This window comes from Manis pentadactyla, chromosome 2, assembly GCF_030020395.1.
Source record: "Manis pentadactyla isolate mManPen7 chromosome 2, mManPen7.hap1, whole genome shotgun sequence".
In the NCBI taxonomy this organism is placed as follows: Eukaryota; Metazoa; Chordata; class Mammalia; order Pholidota; family Manidae; genus Manis; species Manis pentadactyla.
Window position 1 is genome coordinate 158081008 of NC_080020.1, and position 22835 is coordinate 158103842.

At 44.9% G+C, this 22835-nt stretch overlaps 2 protein-coding genes across 2 annotated transcripts in view; one reads left to right on the forward strand and one right to left on the reverse strand.

The window, feature by feature from the left end:
* LOC118922371 (uncharacterized) overlaps positions 1-6012 on the reverse strand; it is a 47883-nt gene extending 41871 nt beyond the window's left edge. Inside the window, exons 1-5 of the mRNA XM_057497528.1 lie at positions 5988-6012; positions 5305-5878; positions 4724-5202; positions 4297-4472; positions 1656-1743 (exon numbers count right to left, since the gene is read on the reverse strand). Coding sequence (XP_057353511.1) covers positions 1717-1743; positions 4297-4472; positions 4724-5202; positions 5305-5878; positions 5988-6012 — 1281 coding nt within the window. The 3' untranslated portion in view covers positions 1656-1716. The remainder of the gene's footprint in view (positions 1-1655; positions 1744-4296; positions 4473-4723; positions 5203-5304; positions 5879-5987) is intronic.
* SLC20A1 (solute carrier family 20 member 1) lies at positions 5318-19423 on the forward strand. Its single transcript, XM_036905042.2, has 11 exons — positions 5318-5597; positions 5981-6587; positions 6724-6864; positions 7053-7138; positions 11294-11390; positions 13771-13890; positions 15352-15621; positions 15740-16298; positions 16917-17102; positions 17661-17745; positions 18484-19423. Exons 2-11 carry the CDS (start codon positions 6248-6250, stop codon positions 18643-18645), a joined length of 2046 nt encoding a protein of 681 aa, XP_036760937.1. The 5' UTR covers positions 5318-5597; positions 5981-6247; the 3' UTR covers positions 18646-19423.
* The last annotated feature ends 3412 nt before the right edge of the window (positions 19424-22835 follow it).

The following is a 22835-nucleotide window of genomic DNA, read 5'->3' on the forward strand; positions in this document are numbered from 1 at the left end:
CAACCCTCCTGCAGCAGTTCCTCCAACTAAATTCTTTTTATGCAGATATGGGGGGCAGTGTGTGTGTGGGGTTAAAGTATCTTCCAGAGTCTTCTGGGCCTTAATTGTTTTCAGCTCTGAAATAATCTGCATGACACAATGGCACATCCTGGGGAGGCCTGCCCTTGTTTCCTAGGATAAGAACTGAGAAATCTGGGTCTTGGAGAAAATGGAGTCCCAGTGCAGGTCTCCAGAGAGGTCTTTCTGAAGAAGTATTCAGGAACTGATTCAGAACTGTTCAGGGCTGTCCTGAAGCTGGCTCAAAGGAGAACTAGAGATTGGTTTCAAGTGGGACTGTCTTAAGAGCTTCTGCCCCCTGCCTGGGCCCTTTGCCACATCATGCCCCAGTGTGTGAACACAAAACCAAAGGGAAGAGACCCGACGATGGGCAGTCAGGGAGGAGGCACAGAAATCTGGAGAGGGTGCACCAGTTCCCCACTCCTCTGTTGGCAGAGGAATGGACCAACCCAACTGCCTGGCACAACCCAAATCTAGCTCTTCACTGCCGTGGGACACTAGACTGAGACCACCTTCAGCCAGCTTAGTCTGCACATCAGAGCTTGGCTCTCTGGGTGCTGAAAAGTGCCCCCCTTTCTGCTCAAACTTTCCCTGGATCTTGTAGGGGCAGAGCCACAGGCAGTGGGTGCTCAGTCTTGTTTGATGGGGAGTGAGGAAATGTTTGAAGACAGAGGCCAGCCACACCCAGAACAGGTGGGAAAGTGGTGGTGGTCATGGTGACGAGTAGTCCTAACTTGGAACATGTGAATAGAGGAAAGCTAGGTGGCATACTAGGGCCCACCAAAAGGACAGAGTATTGACGGTTTCATTGACTCTGGGAGACTCAAAACAGTCACCTTTGGACCCTTTCTAACTCTGTGCCATCTATTAATTAAAACCAAATTAAAAGCTAAAAACATATATATCACCACATCTGTTCTTTGCTGTCCAAACTCCTGCTCAAGGACATGAGAAGATAAGCAAGAATGTTTGCCCTTCCCCTTCATACCCTTTGGTACCAAGATGCATACTGACCCCATCCACCCTTTTTTAACATTGCATATTTATGTAAATGTGTACCCCTTTTGAAATTCTGTCTTTCTTGCCTGTCTCCCTAAGGATATAAAAATCTTTGTATGACTTGGACTCCTTGAAATATTTCTCCTATGCATGGGAGGTAATGTTTCCAGGCTTGTTAAGTCCTCAGCCAGGCTCAAATAAAACTCTGCCTGTATTTCAAGGTGTTTTAAATGAATTTTTCATTGGCAAACATTATTTTAAACCTATTGTCTGTAAGAATTGACTGCAGGTGGGTGCAAGCCAGATTTCCTTTACTGAGCAGTCTTAAGAGCTTTCAGTAACTCTAAGGCACGGTCAGGCCACTGTATCAACTCTATTTCTGGGTAGAACAGTGCTCTGATTTCCTGCCTCTTCTTATACTGGGGAAACAGGGGACAATCTTGGAGTCTCTTGGAAATGCTCTTTTCTATTCCAACAGGATTTTAGGTGGCTTAAAATACAGGCTGTCAAAGCAACAGAATTAATAAAAATAAGAGGAAAGCAGGGGGAAGTAAATGTGTTAAGTGCAAATAAGGGCACCAATTTGCCTCTGCACTTACTGACAGCCGGGAAAGTGCCCACAAAGCTGAAGTTTGTTAGGTTCTTCATTGGTTTGTTACTTCATTCCCTGTGCCTCATCTTCTTCACCTGTAAAATAAGGTAAAAGTATGTCAAGAGAGGTTTATTGAGAGCATCCCATGAGATAATGCATGCAGTACGCCTGACATGGTGCCGAGCACACAGGCAACATCCAACTGCATGGCAGGTTGATTGTCTTCCTTGTCTACCTGACGGTGGCCAAGTGGAGGGGAGGGGTGGGTAGCCAGGAGGCGGCTCTCCTTTACTCAAAGGAGAGTACCTTCTCTTCCCGGGATGTTTGTACCCCTGCTGCCATCTGTGTCCTACTGGCCAGCCTCTGAAATCACCTGTCCTGCTATGGCTCCACACTGTGTCCATACCCTGGGCAGTGTCCCCTCCTCAAAGCAGACTATTTCCAAGACGCTAACCCCTTACTCTTGGAACAGTGACCTTGGTTGCAACGTCTTGACTGCAAGCCTCCCTGTGCTCAAAAGGGCAGAACCGGTACCGTCTCCAACTTGTTTCATGTTTGCAGGTCTGCAGGGGCTGGTGGTTCTGCTTTCTCAGCAGCTGACCTCCCCCCACTGAGTGAGTGGAGATGGTCATCTCTAGGAAATCTCCAAAGCCCAGGACTGGGCTCGCAGACTGCACCAGGTGGTCTTCTTCCATCTCCTCTGGGGTGAGGTGAGTAACTTCGGGCTCATGGGCTCTGTGGCAGGGACTCATCACAGGTCCAGTGGGCAGCTGGGGTCTGGCCAGGCCCAGGCCTCTTACTCCTAGGCCAGTGAGCTCATCCCATGCCCTGTGCCACATGCCCCTCCCCCTCTGGCAGCAGGCCCATTTTGTGTGGCCCCTTGTTTTCTCTGAGCAGTGGGAGAAGTCTGAGACCATGTAGTCCAGATGGCAGCTCTGACACCTGGCACACCTTTGATCTGAAACATGGGTGATGCACAGCCAGCTTTCAGCCAGTAGCTGGATAAAGGAGGTAAGAGCACTGAGATAGCGACAGCAGTTGTTACACCCTTTAGAGGGCTTTACCTACACTGAGTCCCCACAACAGCCCTCTTGAATAGGGCCTCTCCATCTCCCCTTTACAGATGAGTTATTCAAGACAGAGAATTTCCTGTCCATGGTTCCAAGACTAATAAGCAGCAGAGAAGGGAGTCTTGCTTTACGGTCGGTATGTAACCACCAGACCAAATGCTTCACAAAGATCCTAAATCGTGTGTACCAACACCTGACTTACAGAGAAACGTTCTCCTTTAGGCTCTGTCCTCTTTCCCACATTCAGCGACCCCATGCCATCTGCGTATGAACTGGATGTTCTCCTGTGCCCTTTCTCTCCATTTCCAAGGCATTATAACTTCCCTCCACAGAGCCCTGCCTCCTCCTCTATGGGAGGATTAAGGCTGCCCACCACGGTCAAGTACTGATCTGTAAGGGCTGCGCCACACTAGTCCTCTCTCCCTAGGTGTGGCAGCCAGGACCCACCCCAGTTCCCACCTCACACTTACAGCCTGTGTGGCAGAGGGAGCTTGAGAGTTGTCTCACGAAGAATGGGACCATTCTAGAGCCGGAAGACGTTGCCAGAATTTATTTCAACGCACAGGGAATTCCCTTTGAATCCCATCTCAGCACTGTCACACCCGGTAAACCCACCGCAGTGGGCCTGGACTATGCCCTCTCCCCTTGGTGGCTATTCACCAGGACTGCCCCAGCACCTCCCAGTCTGTCCAGCAAATGTCTGCTAACTTAAAAGGCCAATACCCCAGACCAGCAAAAGTATGCCCTGGGACAGAATGAGAAAAACACTTACAGGAAAAAGTTCTAACCAATTTCCTTACAAATAACTGCTTTGAAAATTACTATTTTAAATGGCAGAACACTAAGACCCTTTAACGGATCTTTCACTCAGTATTTTTGTAACCTTGAAATGGAGTAAAGGTGGGAGGGAGAAGTACATTTTAAGATGCCAGAATTACATCAGAATTGCACTAGGGGTCAGTGCTCCAGGACGTGCCCTTTCTCTTTCAGACCTGACCTTGGGACCCGAAGCTTTGTAAATTACTCACAGAACTCCAACTGATGTTCTAGGTAGGTCAGAGGATACTTGGGGAGGTTAAGCCTCCATAGATGTCCTAGACATAGCAGTGATTTACCATTTGTTTATGCTATTCAGTGCCCCCTGCAAGAGACGGAAGAGAGTTAGGAGGGCTCCAGAACATTCTAAGCCTGGTAAATACTTCTGGTTGAAGTTCTTCAATCTCACTTTAGGCCCGTCAATGACCATGACCTTAGTCTCCCGAGGCATGATTGGCTAGTTTTGATCTTAAGCTGCAAAATGAAATGCCCCTAATACAGAGGGCAAATCTCAATAATGCCAAAGCTACATTACATACAGTGTAAGGGGCCGGAAATCAATCTTTACCTCAAAATAATTGGAAAGCTTCTGGGATGCAAAGAGAACATCCCCTTACACACATTTTTACACCCCAAAACGGGCGTATTTACGGAAAGAGCAAAACGGAAATTGGCGTTCACGCCACATCTGCCTTCTAGTCATCCTCACAGACGGTTACTCGTGTAATTCCCGCCGCATGGTGGGTGCTGTTAGCATCTCACCTTCCGTGAGCTCGGAGCCCGGACGCAGTGGGACTTGCTCATGGTGACACACTGCGGCAAGTGGGGGTCAGTGTCTCCCGCGCCACAGTCTCGCGAAGGGCCTGCAATCGTCCAGTGGCTCTGCACCACAACCTGGTGCTCGTGACTCCCCAGCCCGTCTTCACCCAAGGGCACGACTGCGGAGCAAAGCGACCACGTGAGGCCACTCCCTCCCCCGCGAGAGAAGGTGTCCGTCTGGCCCACAGCAAGTCTCAGGCTCGACAGCGGCCGGCTGGGCCTGGAGTCGCGAGTGACAGCCGCCCTAGGCGTCCACGGGGGCTAGAGCGGGAGGGCCCTCAGGACGCGGTAGGTACCAGAGCGCTGGAGCGAGGCTTGAGACGCGCCTGCAACGCGAAACGCGGCCCGCGAGGGACGGACAGGGGGTGACCTTGGTCGCGGCCTCTGTGACCCAGCGTGGCCATCTCCGGCGGCAGAAAGGGTCCTCCGCCGCCTGCGGCAACCGGGTGGCGGTCCCCGAGGGCGCAAAGACCCCGGGCGCGGCTGCGAGGAGGGGGCTGGGCTGGGGGGGAGGGGGCGGGCTGAGGGGAAGCGCGCCGGCTGCGGAAGAGGGGACCGGGCTGCGGAGAGGGAGAGGTGGCGGGTCGCGAGGAGCGCTCCGGGCTGCGGGCAGGGCACCGGGCTGCGGAGAGGAAGAGGGGGCGGGTCGCGAGGAGCTCGCCGGGGTGCGGGGAGGGCACCGGGCTGAGAGGAGGGTGGGCTACGAGGAGCGGAAGGGCTGAGGGGAGCGCGCTGGCTGCGGAGAGGGGACCGGGTTGTGCGGAAGGGCGGATTGCAGGGAGGGGGCCGTGTAGCGGGGAGGAGGCGGGCTGTGGGGAGTGGGCCGGGCTGCGGGATGAGCGCCAGCTGCTAGGAGGGGGGGGGGGGGCCGGTCGTCCCCACGTGGACGCGCGCCCTGCTGGGGGAGTGGCCACTGGCCGCGGGGCCAATTAGCGCCGCGGCCCGGCTCACCAGGCTGGGCGCGCGGGCGGGCGGGTTGCGTCAGCGGGGCGGAACTCCGGGGCCGACGCGAGGCGCGGCGGGTCACGAGGGTCGCGACGGGCTATAAGTAGCGGCCGGGCGTGCACCGCCAAAGTGATGGCTGCCGGCGTGCGCTGCCAGCATTCCTTCGGCTGCTGAGGCACAGCCCCGCTGAGCCTTCCCGGGAACCTCCGCCCCGGGCCGCCTGCTCGCCGGCTCCAGGCGTGTGCGTCAGTGGCGCAGCCGGGACCTCCAGACTGCCGTCCGGCTCCTCGTTTCCTCTGGTGAGTGGGCGTCGCCGTGGAAAGGCTTTCTCCTTGGGCTAGGCGCGGCCGGGCTGGCCGGAGCAGGCGGCGCGGCAGGGCCCTGGTTGTGTCGGTCTCCCGCCCGCCCCGCCCGGCCCCGCGCGCGGGCCTTTTTGGCGGTCCTCTGGCGGCGCGCGCGGGAGCAGCCCATTTCCGGTTTCCGCGCGAGGGCGCGCGGCCTGGGAGGGCCCCGCGCCACGTGCCGTGCTGCCTTGCGGTCCCGCTCGGGGCGGGGGCAGAGGCCGGGGGCAGCGGCAGCCCTGGCGGGCGGCGGGCGGGGATCCGGGCCTCGTCAGCTCAGGATAGGGACCGCTGGCGGTGGGCCCGGAGCGCGTTGCCATTGTTGTTCTCTCTCCCGTCAGGATGAACCGGCGTCCTTGCTCTTCCACGCCATGGAATTCTGTCCCACGCCTTTAGACCCCCAGAGCCAGAGGGACCCCAGACCGCAGACGCCCCTACACAGCGTATAGCATTAACTCACCAGCTTGGTTTCTCCGCCCTAGTTTACAGTATTTAATTTTACGTAATATATATTATTTATTATAGCGTGCTCGATACCTCATTCTCTGTTTACACACCTTGAAAGCTCCCAGTAAGCCCCTTAAAGTTACAGACCACTGCTTCGGAGGATGGCGACCACCGTGGCGACGCTGCTGAGCAGTGCCCTGAGCACTGCCCCCACCCCCTCACCGGCGGATTACCTGTGGATGCTGGTGCTGGGCTTCGTCATTGCCTTCGTCCTGGCCTTCTCTGTGGGGGCCAATGACGTGGCCAATTCGTTCGGCACGGCTGTGGGCTCTGGCGTAGTGACCCTGAAGCAAGCCTGCATCCTCGCCAGCATCTTTGAGACCGTGGGTTCTGTCCTGCTCGGGGCCAAAGTGAGCGAAACCATCAGGAAGGGCTTGATTGACGTGGACATGTACAACTCTACCCAGGAGTTGATGGCCGGCTCCGTCAGTGCGATGTTTGGTAAGTGCTTTGCCTCTTAGCTGTGGGTGAGCAAGTTCCTTCGCGGGCAGTCCATTCTTGGGACCTGCTGTCCAGTTTGAGCTGTGTACATAATGGAATCTTGCCATTCACTTAATGAAACTTGACTGTTTTTCAGGCTCTGCTGTGTGGCAACTAGTGGCTTCATTTTTGAAGCTTCCCATTTCTGGAACCCACTGCATTGTTGGTGCAACCATTGGCTTCTGCCTTGTGGCAAAGGGGCAGGAGGGTGTCATGTGGTCTGAACTGATAAAAATCGGTATGTTTAATCCTAAATGGCTTATTAATTTTTATTCTTGTCATTGTATCCATGGTGTTATATATATGGGAGAAGAGATGTGAAATGGAGGGTCAGATGAAAGTTTTGAAGATAGAATACTAAAATTTAAAGTGTCTTGGTTCCTCATTTTCACTAGTTAACATTTTTCTTAATGTGTTCTATTCCAGTGATGTCTTGGTTCGTCTCTCCGCTGCTTTCTGGTATTATGTCTGGAATTTTGTTCTTCCTTGTTCGTGCATTCATTCTCCGCAAGGTAATCTCTCTCTCCCCACATTTATGACCCTTAATGGGTCACACTCATTGTTATCTAAGTCAATAGCATTCTTGCCAGTGGGACTGATGTGTAGGTATGTGTCCTTGGAAAGTTAAAAAAATTACTCATGTTCTGTATAACTCTAGTATGTTGTTGAGTTCTTTGAAAGAAGCAAGTTCCCAATACCCAAGAAAGCATTCAGGAAGAAAACATTGAATGAGTACCAAGAAACAGAAGAGAACGGGAGTGAAAAATAAGGAAATTTATTTAGGTTGGCTTTGTCTAGTTGTATGTGGATTACTTTATCAAAATCACAAGCATAGGCAGATCAGTTTGAATTGTAAGCTTGGGGTTCAACAGGTCAGTGCCCCCTGTAGCTTTTTCTTAGCTGCCAGTTAAATGGAGTAGTTTGGGTTCCTACATAGTTACTTCTATAGTGCTGATCATCATAACCATTTTATAAGCTTCTAGGTGGGGGCTGTACCTCTCTTACAGTGACTTGACTCTTACTTCTTAGAATAGGGTAAAAGAACTGAGCATGGTAGTTTTTGTTTTGTTGTTTTTCTTGGTGAAAAAGAAAAAACATTCCAGACAGCCATTTAATTTACTGACCATTTGAAAATCCATTTGAGGGGGCCTGACAGCCTTTTTTTAATCAAGAAGTCTGATCCTGGCTCCAGAACAAATGTAGATGATACAGGATGTTGTCATTGGATTGAATTACCGTAAGAATACATGCATTTTTCTCAGGAAACAAAGTTGTCCTTTTTCTAAGGTGAATGGCTCTTGATGGTCCATTGTAATTTCTTAAAAGTGCTCCTCAACTAAAAATCTGAATGGAGGGAGATAGATGGGTAGCTTAACCTCAAGGAGGGAGATGGGTAGCTTTAGCCTGGTTCTAAGTTTCACTGGGGACTGTTCATGCCTTTTCTCTATATTCTGTTACTGATAAAAGTGAGTTACTAACCACTGTTTCCCATGTACTTAGTCTGGAAAAATACAGCAGTTTAATACTTTGAAAACTTGAAACATCTATAGCTTGGTATAATTTGACAGTAAATAGTTCATTGACACAAACTAAAAGTTTGATGTTTTCCTAGTAAGCGTATGTCATGAGCATCTACTCTTTTCACGACTGTATCACATGATAATATGTTGCTTAAATGTGAGTCTTACGTGTAGTTAGAGACGAGGTTTTAGTGTTCTTATTAGGCCCATATAGCTTTCTCCTTACCAGAGAACCAGGAGAGTTGAGTTGATAGGAGCCCCTGTTATGGATGCCTGCTTTATAAAGGTTTGCACTGGGGCTTTGTTGATTATGGGGAAACACATTGTTCTGATTCTGGAGAGGCATTGTGTGTCTCAGGACAAAACTAGTCTTCTTCCTCAGAATGATGGTGTTCTGAGGTACAAAGAAGGATGTTCTGGTTTCCAGAACCTTTCATTTGAGGAGTGCATGGGTAGGTAATTTTACCCCCAGTTACTGAGAGCTTAAGTTAGATATATATTAACTTCTTAACAGTATGTTCCTTATGTGGGTATGAGGTGGGCATGGTCAAGAATGATGGGAATCATGTTGAAAGCCATATTGACTTTGAAGGTCTTCCCTTACCTCCGAACCCCGCTCGCCTCCTTCCCTGACACACATACTCCTTTGTTCAATCTGTCAGTAACAGATGAATTCTTAGGTGATGAGTGAATAAATTTCTGGTGGTTGTTAGGTTTTAAATATCAAGAAAACATCCTTAGACTGGTAACCTTTGGGGGTCCTTGGCTGTTAGAATCCAAAATCCAATTATTTAACCATTGAAAAAAGAAACACTTTCTAACTTAAGATTCTGTTTTGGAAATTAACATTAAAGTTGCTTTAAAATTTTTTCTTTTTGACTGTTCCAAGGGTGTTGGGTAGTCTAGGAGGAAAAAGCAGAATGGAGGGTGAGGTACTTCTGTAAAGGACTGGGGCAGTAAACAAGGAATAGGAGTTTTCCTGTTGAGACTTAAATTCTAGTCAGAGAAAATGGGTCGTTCAGCATTCTCCCTTCTGTTGGGAATAAAACTGAATCTATCTAGGACATCTTTTCAAACTCAGAGGAATCTTTCTCGAGGCAAAATCTTACTGAACATCCAATATGTAAAAAACATGAGCTATTCTGTTGCAAATAGGAAGTGTGAAGACCTGCTTTCCCATTCCACATAACTGGGTGATGAGATATTTACATTACTTAAGTTTTAAGCATCTATGTGTTAGATGGGTCATAACTAGTATTAAAATTTCTTGAGATTGTTAGTCTTGTTTACCTCTTGGGAGTGACTAAGGGATCTGGAGGGAGAGACTGTTCATGTTGGTGTTTTACCTTTTCCTAGATGTCTATGAACTTTGACTCCTTTTAAACCTGAGTCTGTGTTTGTAATAAATTATTACTGTTCATTCCCTACCCTATTCCCAGCCTACCTCAGGGAATATATAATTGGGCTATACAGAAAAATATGTAGGCTACTAACGCAGTTCTAACCAACCAATTACAGTTTGATTTGATACTGTATTACCAAATAGTATTTGAGTTTTTGAGTTCAGTGTTTTCCTGTAGATTAATACACATTAATCTGTTATATGGGAAGTCCCCCATAATGTCTGTGGAACCCTAAAGGATTTTGGTTTGGTTCTGTTTGGGGGAGTTGTTTTTAGGTTCCTTGGAAATTTTTTTTTTTAATCGTGGATAGTTATTAGAAGAAAAATGCATGTATAGCTCAGGTTTATAACCTTACTGACTGCCTTTGGCATGTGATCCATGTTGAGTTACTCAGGGATGCTTAACAGATCCAAGATTCTGTAGGCTATTTCTACTTTGGTTATTTATCTGTAGTTTTTTTTTTTTAACTGGTAGAACTAAAATTGAGAGTGGTTTTCAATGAGGGCCTGTCTCTCCTGATTTGGAATGGCACCCTTACCCGCTCTTCTGTTGCATTGATCTGAAACCACTACCTCACTCTTCCTGATGAATTGATTTTCTTGTCAGAAGCTTTAGAATCACTTGGGCCTTTGCTTCTGTCTCTTCTTCCCTAACAGTTTCCATCGGATTGTACTCAAGATAGCATTTAACGTTTAGGCTAACATCTCTAAAGTTTAACCTTTCTGTATATTTGTATCTGTGTTCCCCTAAGTGTTTCTGAGTTCAGTGTTTTCCTGTAGATTAATATACATTTGTTGTAAGTGGAACTCTTCTTGTTTCCATTCTGGAAATTTTTGCCTTGGGGGTCTTTACCTTTCTTGACTGCTCTATCTTGAAGATTCTGCCCATCAGCTAGCCAGGTGGCTTGCTCCTTCTCTACCCTGAGGTATATATACATGGCTTGTTGACTCACCCACATTTGTGTCTTTGCTCCAATTTACTCACAACCGCCTCTCCCTCCCACTGCAAACTAAGATGTCCTTCCTTCTATCACTGCTCTCTTACTCTTTATTTTTTTTCAAAGCATTCACTACTTGGCATTATTTTGTACTAAAATGCAAATAGTTCTGTGAGGGTAGGAACTTGGTTTCATTCACTCCCATATTTCAGTGGCCAGAATAGTGTTGGCACAGTCCTTGGGATGAGTGGGTGACCTAGTGTACAGTTGATTTTTATCTTAGCACTTTGGTAAGTACCTGATTATGGCATGTTTATCAGATGTCTAGATAAGACAGTTGCAGTTGCATTCTGTTGTATGTTTTTATTTTTAAGAAATCTTTGCAGGTATAATGTCAGCTAAGAAAATGTTCTAACATCTCACGGTCTGTTCCTTGGTACCTTTTGTAAATGTTTATTACATTTTCAGGTGTATGCTCAGATTTACACCTGGATGTACCAGGTCCCTTAGAAAAACACAGGCGCTGAAAAAGACTTGGGGATGTCACTGGTCACTGGCATAGGAAGCCTTGTTACAAGTAGCCGAACAATAGCAAAGCCAAACACAACTTGAATTCAGGTAGATGTGGAAAACGAGATCAGCTTTGGTAGGGAGAGTTCTAGGAGCAAATCTAGGAAAGGGCCTTCGGAACTACTGTGGAGATAGTTACTTCACACTGTAATTCATGAACCTGTCCTTTGACAAGGTTCTACGGAGATGGGTTCCTTCAGCAGCTTCTAAGGTTCTGGTTTTAATGATGTTTTACAGGCAGATCCAGTTCCCAATGGTTTGCGAGCTTTGCCAGTGTTCTATGCCTGCACAATTGGAATAAACCTCTTTTCCATCATGTATAGTGGAGCACCGTGTAAGTCTATATCAAAATATTTAAATGTTAATATAAAGTTGCTTATTAAACTTGCATTAAATGCCCAATTTACCCCTTTTTGCTTTACAGGGCTGAAATCTCCTAGAAGGTGGCTGGCCTGCGCCCATTTCAGAAGGCTGCAGGCTAGTGTATGCTGAGTTAACCTAGATAGTTTTTCAACCAAAGAGGCCTGCTCAGATTCTAAATCACTACCGACCTTTACTCTTTAGTCTTCACAGGATCCACCGTTAATATGATCTCCCTCCCTTTCTCCTATTTATGCTAAAAATACTGGAATTGATACCTCAACTACTGACTGCTGAAGAGTCATTAGTTATATTTGTCTTCAATAAGCAGTCATGTAGGACTGGTTATTCTCAATTTTCTCTCCGAAACGGTGGACTTCTGTTTTAAGTACTAAACTTAATCCCCTGAATCCAGTTGAATGAGAAGAGTTGGGATTTTTAACACCTGGTCTGAGTGCACTTGGAAGAAGAACTCATGCAGCTAAGAGGAAAATAATTTGTGAGAATGTAAAGATGGGAATGCTGATTCCTTTTATGTCGGGACTAAGGCCAAGCATGGATTAAATTATGGCACGTTAACTTAGCAACTGAGAAACACGGGTAACTTGTATGTTGCCAGGCAGGGCGGTACAGGCCTTGATCAGTATTGCTGTCTAGGTTCATTGGGCTTAGTGATTGTGGATCACCAAGTTGGTGGCTTTCAGCCTTTTGACTGTGACCCACTGGAGGGAAGTACATTGTTGATTGACTGTGTACACATGCTGCCCAGAATACACATGCACCTAGAAAGGAGAGAGGGAGAGATAGCTGGAGGAGTATCTTGAAGCTACTTATATAGCTTTTTTTCATTGTGGCCTGTTAAATTGATTTCATATCTGACTAATGGATTGTAACTTGCTTCTTAAACCTCAGTGAGTAAGGCCAAAAATGGAGTTAGTGAAGTATTTTTTTAGCCTTGTTTTTATTCTTGGAATAATCAGGAAAGAAAATAGACCACTTCATGAGACTGTTGATCTTCCTTAGGGGATCCCAGACTCTACCAAATGGTGCAGGTGAAGAAATGCTTCATGCTGCATTTCCATTCTGTTTTAAATTGGGTTTTTCATGCTGTGCTAAAGTCTCCCATGAGGCTTTAAGCCACCAATGTTTTATGTGGTAGCAGCAAAGCTCATAGTTCAGTGGAATTAGAAACTTAAATTTTCAATCATTTTTGAAAAGGGAACTTCGTTATTTTTGTTCAGTTTTGTGGATCGTTTATAAGAAAAACCAGTGTTATTTCCCCTTTTTGACTTGGAACGGGCAAATTTAAATTGTGATATTGATTAAATTTAACGTATATTTTAGTTTGTGTGACTAATTACATGATTAAAATAGAAATTAAAATGAAAGACTTAACAGTCACTGTAGAACTTTTGTTTTGAAGGGACCTCAATTTAAAATACTAATTATTTTGGGGGGCAATAGAATTTCCACTTAATATGTAATTTAAGTCCTAATAAACAAAAGCAAAACAACCCAAGTAACTAGGCTATTGTTGGATAAAGTAGATGATGATAACATCTTTCAGGCTTACAGTCCTCTGTAGTACCTCTCTTCTGTTACTAATATAGGCTCTAGTGGCTTGGAGCCTGCTGGCATTTAAGTGACAAGCAAATGATGACTAATAATGGTCCCTGAGCCCTGTGAAAAGTAGTCAAGTCTCTTCAAGGAAGGACTTGTTAGTGAAATTACCACTAACCTGTTTTCTTTTTGTGAAAGACAGCCCTTTGAACTATTCTTATCTTTTGGTAGATAACATCCCTGTTTCCTGTTTCTTAGTTTGACAGTGCCTCCTAAGAGAGAATCTTGTCAAAGAATTTTACTGGAGGCTGGTTCAGTGGCTGTGATAACTTCCACAGAGAATTTTATCAGTACGACAGAGGTGACTATGGGGGCACCTACCTTTTTTAACATTACAACCCGTAGCTGCAAATGTAAAGTGGCAGCTACTAGCTAGAGGCTCTGAGTGGAACACTTCCATTTTTTCATAGCTAGTTGCAGATCTTCCAAGTAGAGTAATCCGTACTATTTTTTAAAGCAAAGGGAAAAGCTAATTTGTGAAGAAGCTTGGGAAACTTCAATCTAGCAGGTGTTTAAAGTGGGCCAGGCTGGTGTGGGTTTCAGATGACCTTTGGATTTTTCTTTCAGATTTGCATAGCCATTAGTACAGTAAACTCCGTGGCCCTAAGGCTTGCACAGCTGTAAAGGGTGATGGGCTGGCCTGGGGAACCTCCGAGTCCCCAGAGGAGGGTTTACACATTATTGCAGGGGGCTGTTGCCCTGGGGTTTTCAAGATGCACCATTTTATCTCCTAGTGCTGGGCTTTGACAAACTTCCTCTGTGGGGCACCATCCTCATCTCGGTGGGATGTGCAGTTTTCTGTGCCCTTATCGTCTGGTTCTTTGTATGTCCCAGGATGAAGAGAAAAATTGAACGTAAGTAACAAATTGTAGCAGAACGTTTTAACTCATAATGCGCTTGTTACTTTCTGTGTGACACCTGTAAAAAACCACTATTTGGATAGATTGGCTAAGTCAGACTTAAATGGAAGTTTGAGGATATGGGTTGTCCAAAGTATGTTCATACTGACTTCAAATAACCTGAGACCTAGTTGTAAGGGATATTTGATACATGCTGGCTAGACAAGCTGGGTGTTTAATCTCTTTTTTTACTGGACCCCGAGAAGTTGCTACGACATGGTAGATACAGAGAAGCTGTGGCCTACATTAATTGGAAAGTATGAGGATACCTTAATGAAAAAAGGGATAGGGATAAAATTTTAACAGTGGGGACATTAACTACTTGAGTGTATAAGTTCAGATTCAGACATGCACAGCCAAGTCTAATGTATGTATCTGATTTTAGATTTGATTAATTTCAGCATTACAGCACATTCTAGAGGTAAACATTTTCAAGTGTCATTTGTGTCAGTCATTTACGTCGTCATTACACATTAGATTGCAATGTAATTAAATACAGAATAAACTTTGGTTAGGATCAGGCTTACTTAAATCTTAATAATCCTTTCCTTACTGACTGAGATGTCTTGAAATCATCTTTCTACCCTTTTCATGTGTGTGATTTGTTGGTTAAAGGCTGCACTTTGGAAGTGGAGGGATGCGCAGACTGCAGTAATGTGGAATGTGGTGCATTATGCAGCTGCACTGAGGTTGCCCTGAGATGCTCGGCTGTTCAGGCTTCTGGGCTGCTGAGCGTACAGTGGGAATGAGGCTTTCAAGACTTCTGACCGCATTTTTCTCTCAGTCTGGGAGAAGAGGAGACAAGTCTTGCTAAGAATGTTTTATATCCTAGTCTGTAGCTGGACTGATGCCTGAGTGAATATGTAAACATACTGTAGGGCATTAGTACTATAGGCAGAATATACTCACTTCTGCCTGGTCATCGCATTTAGAACTATAAGGTCCATCTTGTGTTGTAGAGGTGGAAATTAGAGTTGTCATCTTCTGTTGATTGTACTGAACTGGGTTGTAGCGTGAACTCATGGATTGAAATTTGGGGCATTCCTTTTTTAAAAGAACATAAACTAGATGTAGTCCAAAGTGTATTTTCATTCACCTGTCAGCCACGTGCTTGAGCTACCTTCCACTACACAATGGGTTAGCAGTGAGCTAAGAATGTTTTTTACATTTGTAAATAACAAGAATACATAGCAGAGCCCACAGAGCCTACAATACTTTGCTATCTGGCACTTTACTGGAAAGATTTGTGCTGATTTCCTCCCACATGAAAGATAGGAGGTAGGGCAAATAAAGCAGATGGGGAAATTGTCTTGAATTTTCCCTGAAGTTTACTTTTATTTTTTTGAGGAGGGGAAAGGAGAGATGAGCAACAAGTTAGTTTGGTCAAAACCAAATTAAAAAAACCCTTTTTTCTAGGAGAAATAAAGTCTAGTCCTTCCGAAAGTCCCTTAATGGAAAAAAAGAACAGCTTGAAAGAAGACCATGAAGAAACAAAGTTGTCTCTGAGTGATGTTGAGACCAGGAACCCTGTTTCAGAGGGAGGGTCTGCCACTGTGCCCCTGCGGGCTGTGGTGGAGGAGAGGACAGTCTCATTCAAACTGGGAGACTTGGAGGAGGCTCCGGAGCGAGAGCGGCTTCCCAGCGTGGACCTGAAAGAGGAAACCAGTGTAGACAGTGCCATGAACGGTGAGCGAGATTTCCTCTGGTGGGAGTAGTTTGACTTTGTCATGTGGGCTGGCAAGGAGGCTTATTGTTTGGACTTGATGCTCTTTGTATTGAAGGTCACCTTTTTGGTCTTTGCCAGGTGCAGTGCAGTTGCCTAATGGGAACCTTGTTCAGTTCAGTCAAGCCGTCAGCAACCAGATGAGCTCCAGTGGCCACTATCAGTATCACACCGTGCATAAGGATTCTGGCTTATACAAAGAGCTGCTCCATAAATTACATCTTGCCAAGGTGGGGGATTGCATGGGAGACTCTGGCGACAAACCCTTGAGGCGTAATAATAGCTATACTTCCTATACCATGGCCATTTGTGGCATGCCTCTGGATTCATTCCGTGCCAAAGAAGGTGAACAGAAAGGTGAAGAAATGGAGAAGCTGACATGGCCCAATGCAGACAGCAAGAAACGAATCCGAATGGACAGTTACACCAGCTATTGTAATGCTGTGTCTGACATTCACTCAACGTCTGAGATGGACATGAATGTCAAGGTAGAGGTGGGTCTGGGTGACAGAAAAGGAAGTAGCAGCTCTCTGGAAGAATGGTGTGACCAGGATAAGCCGGAAGTGTCTCTCCTCTTCCAGTTCCTGCAGATCCTCACAGCCTGCTTTGGGTCATTCGCCCACGGTGGCAATGACGTCAGGTCAGTTGACTTAAAATTTTAGTGTTGCTTATTCTATTTTGAATACCACCTTACCCTTTTTATAAGTGTGTGTGTGTGTGGCCTGTTGTACTCTTACCACCCATGGGACATGAATAATCACGGTAAATGAAGTAATAGCAGCTGTTGACTTTAGTACATTTTTTTCTTTGGGTTACAAAGAATATTTTTAACTTTTGCTCCTGTAGATGTAAACACATTTTTCACAGAGAAGTCTTTTTGTCTATTGAGATGGAATCCAGTTCTTTGGTAGTGAATTTTGGGGTGTAAGGTGAAAAACTTCAAAAGACTGCACTTTGGAATGGATTTGTAGGTCATTAGACTTAGTTCTGTGGTTTATAAACTATTTCATTGGAACCCAAGAATTGCTTTAGGCTACCTGTAAGAAGGCAGGCCACCAGGTGCGTGGCATTCCCTTCTGAGAACACCTGTCATTTTCTTGTGTATATTGGGGTTCCTTTTATTTCTTTTGAAAGATTGGCTTGCTAAACGAGCTTGAAAGCTCTGCTTTAGACAATCTAGTAAGTCACTTGACATATCACATCTTGCCAAGTTCCAGATGTGCATGAAAAGTCATCTCTGCCCTCTTTCTCCTTTCAGCAATGCCATCGGTCCTCTGGTTGCATTGTATCTGGTTTATGAAACGGGAGATGTTTCTTCAAAAGTAGCAACACCGATTTGGCTTCTGCTCTATGGTGGTGTTGGTATCTGCATTGGTCTGTGGGTTTGGGGAAGGAGAGTTATCCAGACAATGGGGAAAGATCTGACACCAATCACACCTTCTAGGTAAGTTGGTGAAGCAGGTCTTTGAGAACGTAATGCTTATTTTCTTAATATACATGGTGCTGTGTAGAGCTGTCCCATAAATCACTCTTGTAATAACCAAGTTTGTATAAGTTCCTTTGTTATTCTCGTTGGTTTGAATTTTGATTTTACTAATTGTCTAATCCTTAAACATGATTCGATCAAATATTTATCTGCCTAGCTCCAGTGGTCTCATAACATAATTTTTCTGAGAAAGATCTATGTGCTGAGTGAACAGCTGTATTATACTTGGTCTTTGTCTGTACTTGGGAGCTAAGACATATTTACCAAATTCTTCAAAATAGAAATGCAAGCATTAATAGTGGGCTTCTTGAAAAACCTTAAAACCTCAAACAGAGCAGCAGGCAAAGAGGAGTCCTGTGGCCTGATTTACAGTAGATTTCAGGAGTTAGAGCACATTAAAGATGTCAGTGGAGGTTTTGTCATTTAATAGAGCACAATAAGATTGTGTTAATTTTGTGGTAGTGTTAGCTTTTAAAAAATCAAATTCTGTTCTTGATAGTCTTTTTGTGTTTACAGTGGCTTCAGTATTGAACTGGCATCTGCACTCACTGTGGTAATTGCATCAAATATTGGCCTTCCCATCAGTACAACACATTGTAAGGTAAGTGTAATGTACTCTCCTAGATAGTTTTAGTAATAGGTAGGCGTTTGTTGTTTTTTACTTTTCTGATATTTGATTTATAAAGTTTCATGCACTTGGTGTCTTGAAGAGTTCACAGTGATGCTGAAGTCTTTTATATAGAGCTGGCAAGTCTGTGAGGCTTGCTAGGCTGTTGGAGGGTAGTTTATTCATAGGAAGTGTGTATTTAGAGCCTCTCAGGAGTGAAGTATTGAGAAACTTAATAAATTCTGAGGTCGCTTGATGACCGTATTACTAGGAAAAGGAAGAAACTGGCTTCCTGTAACGCAGCTTACATTAGTTCCTCATGGAGCCTGTGAGCCGTCCTTTTTCTTTTCCAGGATCTCTCTCCAGGTGCTTGGCTACTGAGTCTAATATCCATTTCCCTCTGGAATGATTTTTGGAAAAACTAAAACTCAAAGTAATTATTTATTAGTGTGGTTCATTATTAAAAGCAGTTCATTAAATTCTAGTAGCTCAGAAGGGTAAAAGTGTTCTTTTCCTATATTTTACCACAAATAACAGATTTAATAATTGGATTTTTATTTTGCCTTCATCTTCTCACGAGTGATTTTCTGAACCTGTTACGAAACAGCTTTCATGGAATCAGTCTCGTCAGCGATCTGGGGCTCCTTACCTTCATAATGTATAAGATTATGTGTCTACCAGAATACCATCTGCATCTTAGTGACCAGTTTCCGTGATCTGTTTCTCTCCTAGGTGGGCTCTGTTGTGTCTGTTGGCTGGCTCCGATCCAAAAAGGCTGTTGATTGGCGACTCTTTCGTAACATTTTCATGGCCTGGTTTGTCACAGTTCCCATTTCTGGCGTTATCAGTGCTGCTATTATGGCGATCTTCAAATATGTCATCCTCAGAGTGTGAAGCTGTTTGAGATTAAAGTGTGCATCCATGTGTGGTACCACTGGATGGTCCTACTCCTTTGAAGAATGATTGCAGTGTTACAGAAGACTGACAAGTGGTTTTAAAGTTTTGGAGCTGTGGGAGGGAAGTGTTACTTGTGCTATAATTGCTTTCTTGCTAAATATGACTTGTCTCAAAATTAGCTGTGTAAAATAGCCAGGTTTCCACTGGTTCCCTTTCAGGTCCCCTTTCCTTCTGGGCTGTGAATTCCTGTACATATTTCTCTACTTTTTGTATCAGGCTTCAATTTCATTTTGTTTTAATGTTGTCTCCGAAGAGACTTGTGATTTTTTTTTTTTTTAAGACCCATTCAGAGCCATTGACAGCGTGCTCTGCTTTTGGTGGTTTCACCAGCCTCTGCCCTAACACGCACAGGGACCTAACAGCAAAAGTCATTAACTGAAGCTTCCCTTGTAGTCTCTTAGAGAAATAATCACTTGTACCCTGCCCTCCTCTTGGTAGTGGCAGGTTCTGTTGACATATGTGGGAACTTCTTACAGAGACTAGGTTCTTTGGACACTGAAAATTAAGTTTGTAGTAACTTCTTTGCAAGCAGTTCACTGACTATTATTGCTAAGAAGTAGAAAGAAAAAGCCTTCTGGCAGTCTTGGTCATTTCTTTAAGATTTATGGCAGTGTGGGATGGATGAATGAAGTGGAATAAGAGTTAAATGGGACAGCCTTCCATGTTCATCTGTCTACCTCTTAACTGAATAAAAAAGCCTACAGTTTTTAGAAAATTTTGTTCTCCTGGTTTTTGTTCATATATGAAGCACTTGGGCTCCCAGCAGCCTTATGCCATTCTCAAGGAGAGTGAATATCTTACATGAGAACTATTACCCACCCTCCCCACTCCTCTGTTAGTTTTCTTGTGATCCCAGGGTACGTGTGACATTATCTATAGGGACTGTTGGTACAGTTTGGTGTTTTTCCTTTGATAGCACAACCCAGATGTGTCCGTGTTAGCCCATAGATATTTAGTATTTATTTCTTTAATAGCCACAAGGTTTTCCTCTTTGGACTATTTTATTTTACCAGACCCTTATTTAGATTGTCTTAGCTTTGTTATGACAGTGCTGAAATGAATGGGGTTGTGTGTGTGTAGCTCAACTTCATTTAAAAATCCACATTGAGTTTTTAGATCTTGGCCCATTAACTCTTGGTCAGAACAGTTAATGAAAAGTGCATTGCTTTGCAAAACTAGATTCATGGTTCCTGTGGCAAGAATTAGTTTTAGGAAGATGTTTTTTAGAAGCCGCACAGTAATGAGGATAAGGCTGTGCCTGCCTGACCTGTGCCTGGGAGACCACTGGTTGGGTATATACCATAGAGTTGCTCAATAAATGTTCAGGGACTGTACTAAGCTTTTTACATACATATAATTCTCAAGACCTTTTGCAGTAGCTTTTATCCTTACTCCACAGATGATGAAACAACAGGCCTGGAGAACTTCTGTATCTTCCGCAGTATGGTGTGTTGGCAGAGAGTGGGGCAGGCTGCAAGTACCCTTGTTAACTGTTTGAGGAGGGAGGGCAGGGGTTGTGGTAAAGGGGAAACTGGCATTAAGTCACTGAACAGAGGAGACCCTCTGAATTTTGGTGCCGGCTTCCTTTCCTGATGCTATATGACCTCACATAAATCTAGATCCTGTCTTTCCCCTGTGACTAAATGGAGACTAGTAACCCTCTTTGTATTTTCCCATTGGCTCAGGGAGAATATACTTGAACCAACTGTGTCTTTCTCTAGGATGAGTAGCTAGATCTGGGGAAGAGGAACCTCAGGAGCTAGGAAGAGACCAGAGAGAATTTATTTCCATATATAAAAATACCTGTCAGGGATTATGGGCTCCTGCTACTGATAACCTTGGCCTATTTTCTTTCTTGGGCATAGATACTTATCTTAACCCCCAATTTTTTTATTTGGGTTATATGTATGCATATTAAGGAGTTGGGTGATTCAACATGCCTTGTAGCAAATATGGGCCTCTCAGCACCATTGCCCCTTTTCCTGAGGCACTCAATTTTGGTATTTGACCTCTGTATAGCTAAATAATATGCTTGTACTACTACTAAGCCCTTTGAGTTTTTGGCTCTTGACTTCCCGTAGTGGGAAATGTTTAAATCTACCTGTCTCGGACTTTCACCATACATAGACCCTAACTCCCTACCTTCACTGTGTAATTGGGTCTTAATTTTGCCAAGACCATTAGTTAGAGTGCTTAAAAAATACTGAGCTGCTGAATCCTGAATATATTACCACTAATCCATGCCTAAACTCTCTACCAGTTGTCTGATTTCCTCTTAGGGAAAGTTGAAGAAGCAACCCTAATAAACTTGATTTATTAGGGAAGCCTCACTCACAGCTTCTGATCTGCTCCAGTCTGGACATGCTCACATCTGAATCCTAAAATTTCCCACCATCATTCTGGGGATTTCTTACCCTTCCTTTATTGCAGCCCCTATTTCCTGTAGCCCACGTTTTCATATTTTTCTTGGTTTGTTCCCTCATATTTTGTGGAGAATACCCTCTAGCAGCTTTTTCCTGAGAAAAGTGTGTTGGGAGGATTTTTTTTTTGAGACCTGGCACATCTGAACCTGTTTTTATATTCTGTCTTCACCTTTATGTTTGTGTATAGAATCTAGGTTCAAATGATTTCCCAGTACTGCTTTTGGTGCTTGTGGGAAGTCTGGAGCTGATGCCTGTGCCCACCTATGATGATAGGCGAGTTGTTGGCCCCACTCTCCTGGGCTGTGTGGGAATAGTGAGACATTTTTGGTTGTCACCTTTGAGGGATTGTTACTGGCCAGAGCTGAGGCTGTAAATGTCCTGCAGTAACCGGAAGCCTCTAACAACAAAGAGTTCCATGATCTAGAATGTCACAAGTCCTGAGGTGGAGAAGCCCCGGTCTCAGGTGACGTGGTTAGACTACCAGGGGGCATCCCTGAGAAGACCCAGAAGGGTAGAAGCCAGGCTCTCCTGGGGAGAGGTCACAGCTTTCATCTCCCTGTCTGGTATCGCAGGCCTTGCTTTGTGTGGCTCCAATACATGTGAATTGATTACCACAGTTTTAGGTAAATAACACCAGAATCCAAGAACACGAAGTTTCAGTTGCTGTGGTCTGTTAACTTAGCAATTGTGTGAAGCACAAACTTCGATGCTCTTTGGTGCACAGATCTTACTGTAGAGCCAAGGTGCCTCACAATCAGTGGCCCATTGGGTCACGTCTTTCCAGGCCTGGTGGTGGGTTGCTGTGCATCTGCAGTTCACTCACAGGACCAAGCGTTGGGGGTGGTGCTGCCTCCTCCCTGTGGTGGAGCGATACCGTGGGCCTGAGCACTACTGTTGGGTTATGCTCCATTCTCAAATGTGGAGCTCGCTTCTTAGCATCAAACAACTTTCACCTATCTAGTCAGTGGACAAAGAGGTTATTTCAACTTTTAACAGACTTTGGAACAGGTAATTGATGCTACACCTGGAGATGGCAATTTCTTTAGCTGAGGTTTGGAGGAAGTTGAAAGCATTGTGACAGAAATTAACAGGAATACGGAACGTGGCAGAAACTTACTACAACCTCAGTTAACTGCAAGATTCAGGTGGAGCATGAGTTGTGTTGGATGGTGGGAAGGCTGATGCTACTGCTGTCTGGGAGATTGTAGATAGGCAGCCAGAGGAACCTAGGGTGAACTTGTCAGCCTAAATGAGGAAAGTGACTGCTGTGAAGGAGGCAGCTGCCCCAGTGGAAATGACACCGGCCAGAACCTCACAGTAGGGCTTGTTCGACATCTTTCACAACACTGAGAAAAAGGTACCATGCAGGATACTGGTCCAACATCACAGTAATCCCAGGCTTTCTGGTGTTTTAGATTACAGTGTACTGAATAAATAGTCGCACTACTTTTTTCATTTCCATATACATTTATAACTTTTTGAATGTTTTGACAAAAATTTTTAGAGGTTACAGGGCAACCATAGTTTTTCCTGTTGATTATTAGGTCCCCTTGCATGGTCATTTTTATGGACCCACATCTGTTGTGCATTAGGGCTGCCTGCATGTTACCCTCACCCCTCTATCCCCTGTGTCCCAACCCGGGGACCCTCTGTTGTACCCTTTATAAAATGAACTTCAGTGTAATGACACATGAAGACAGATGC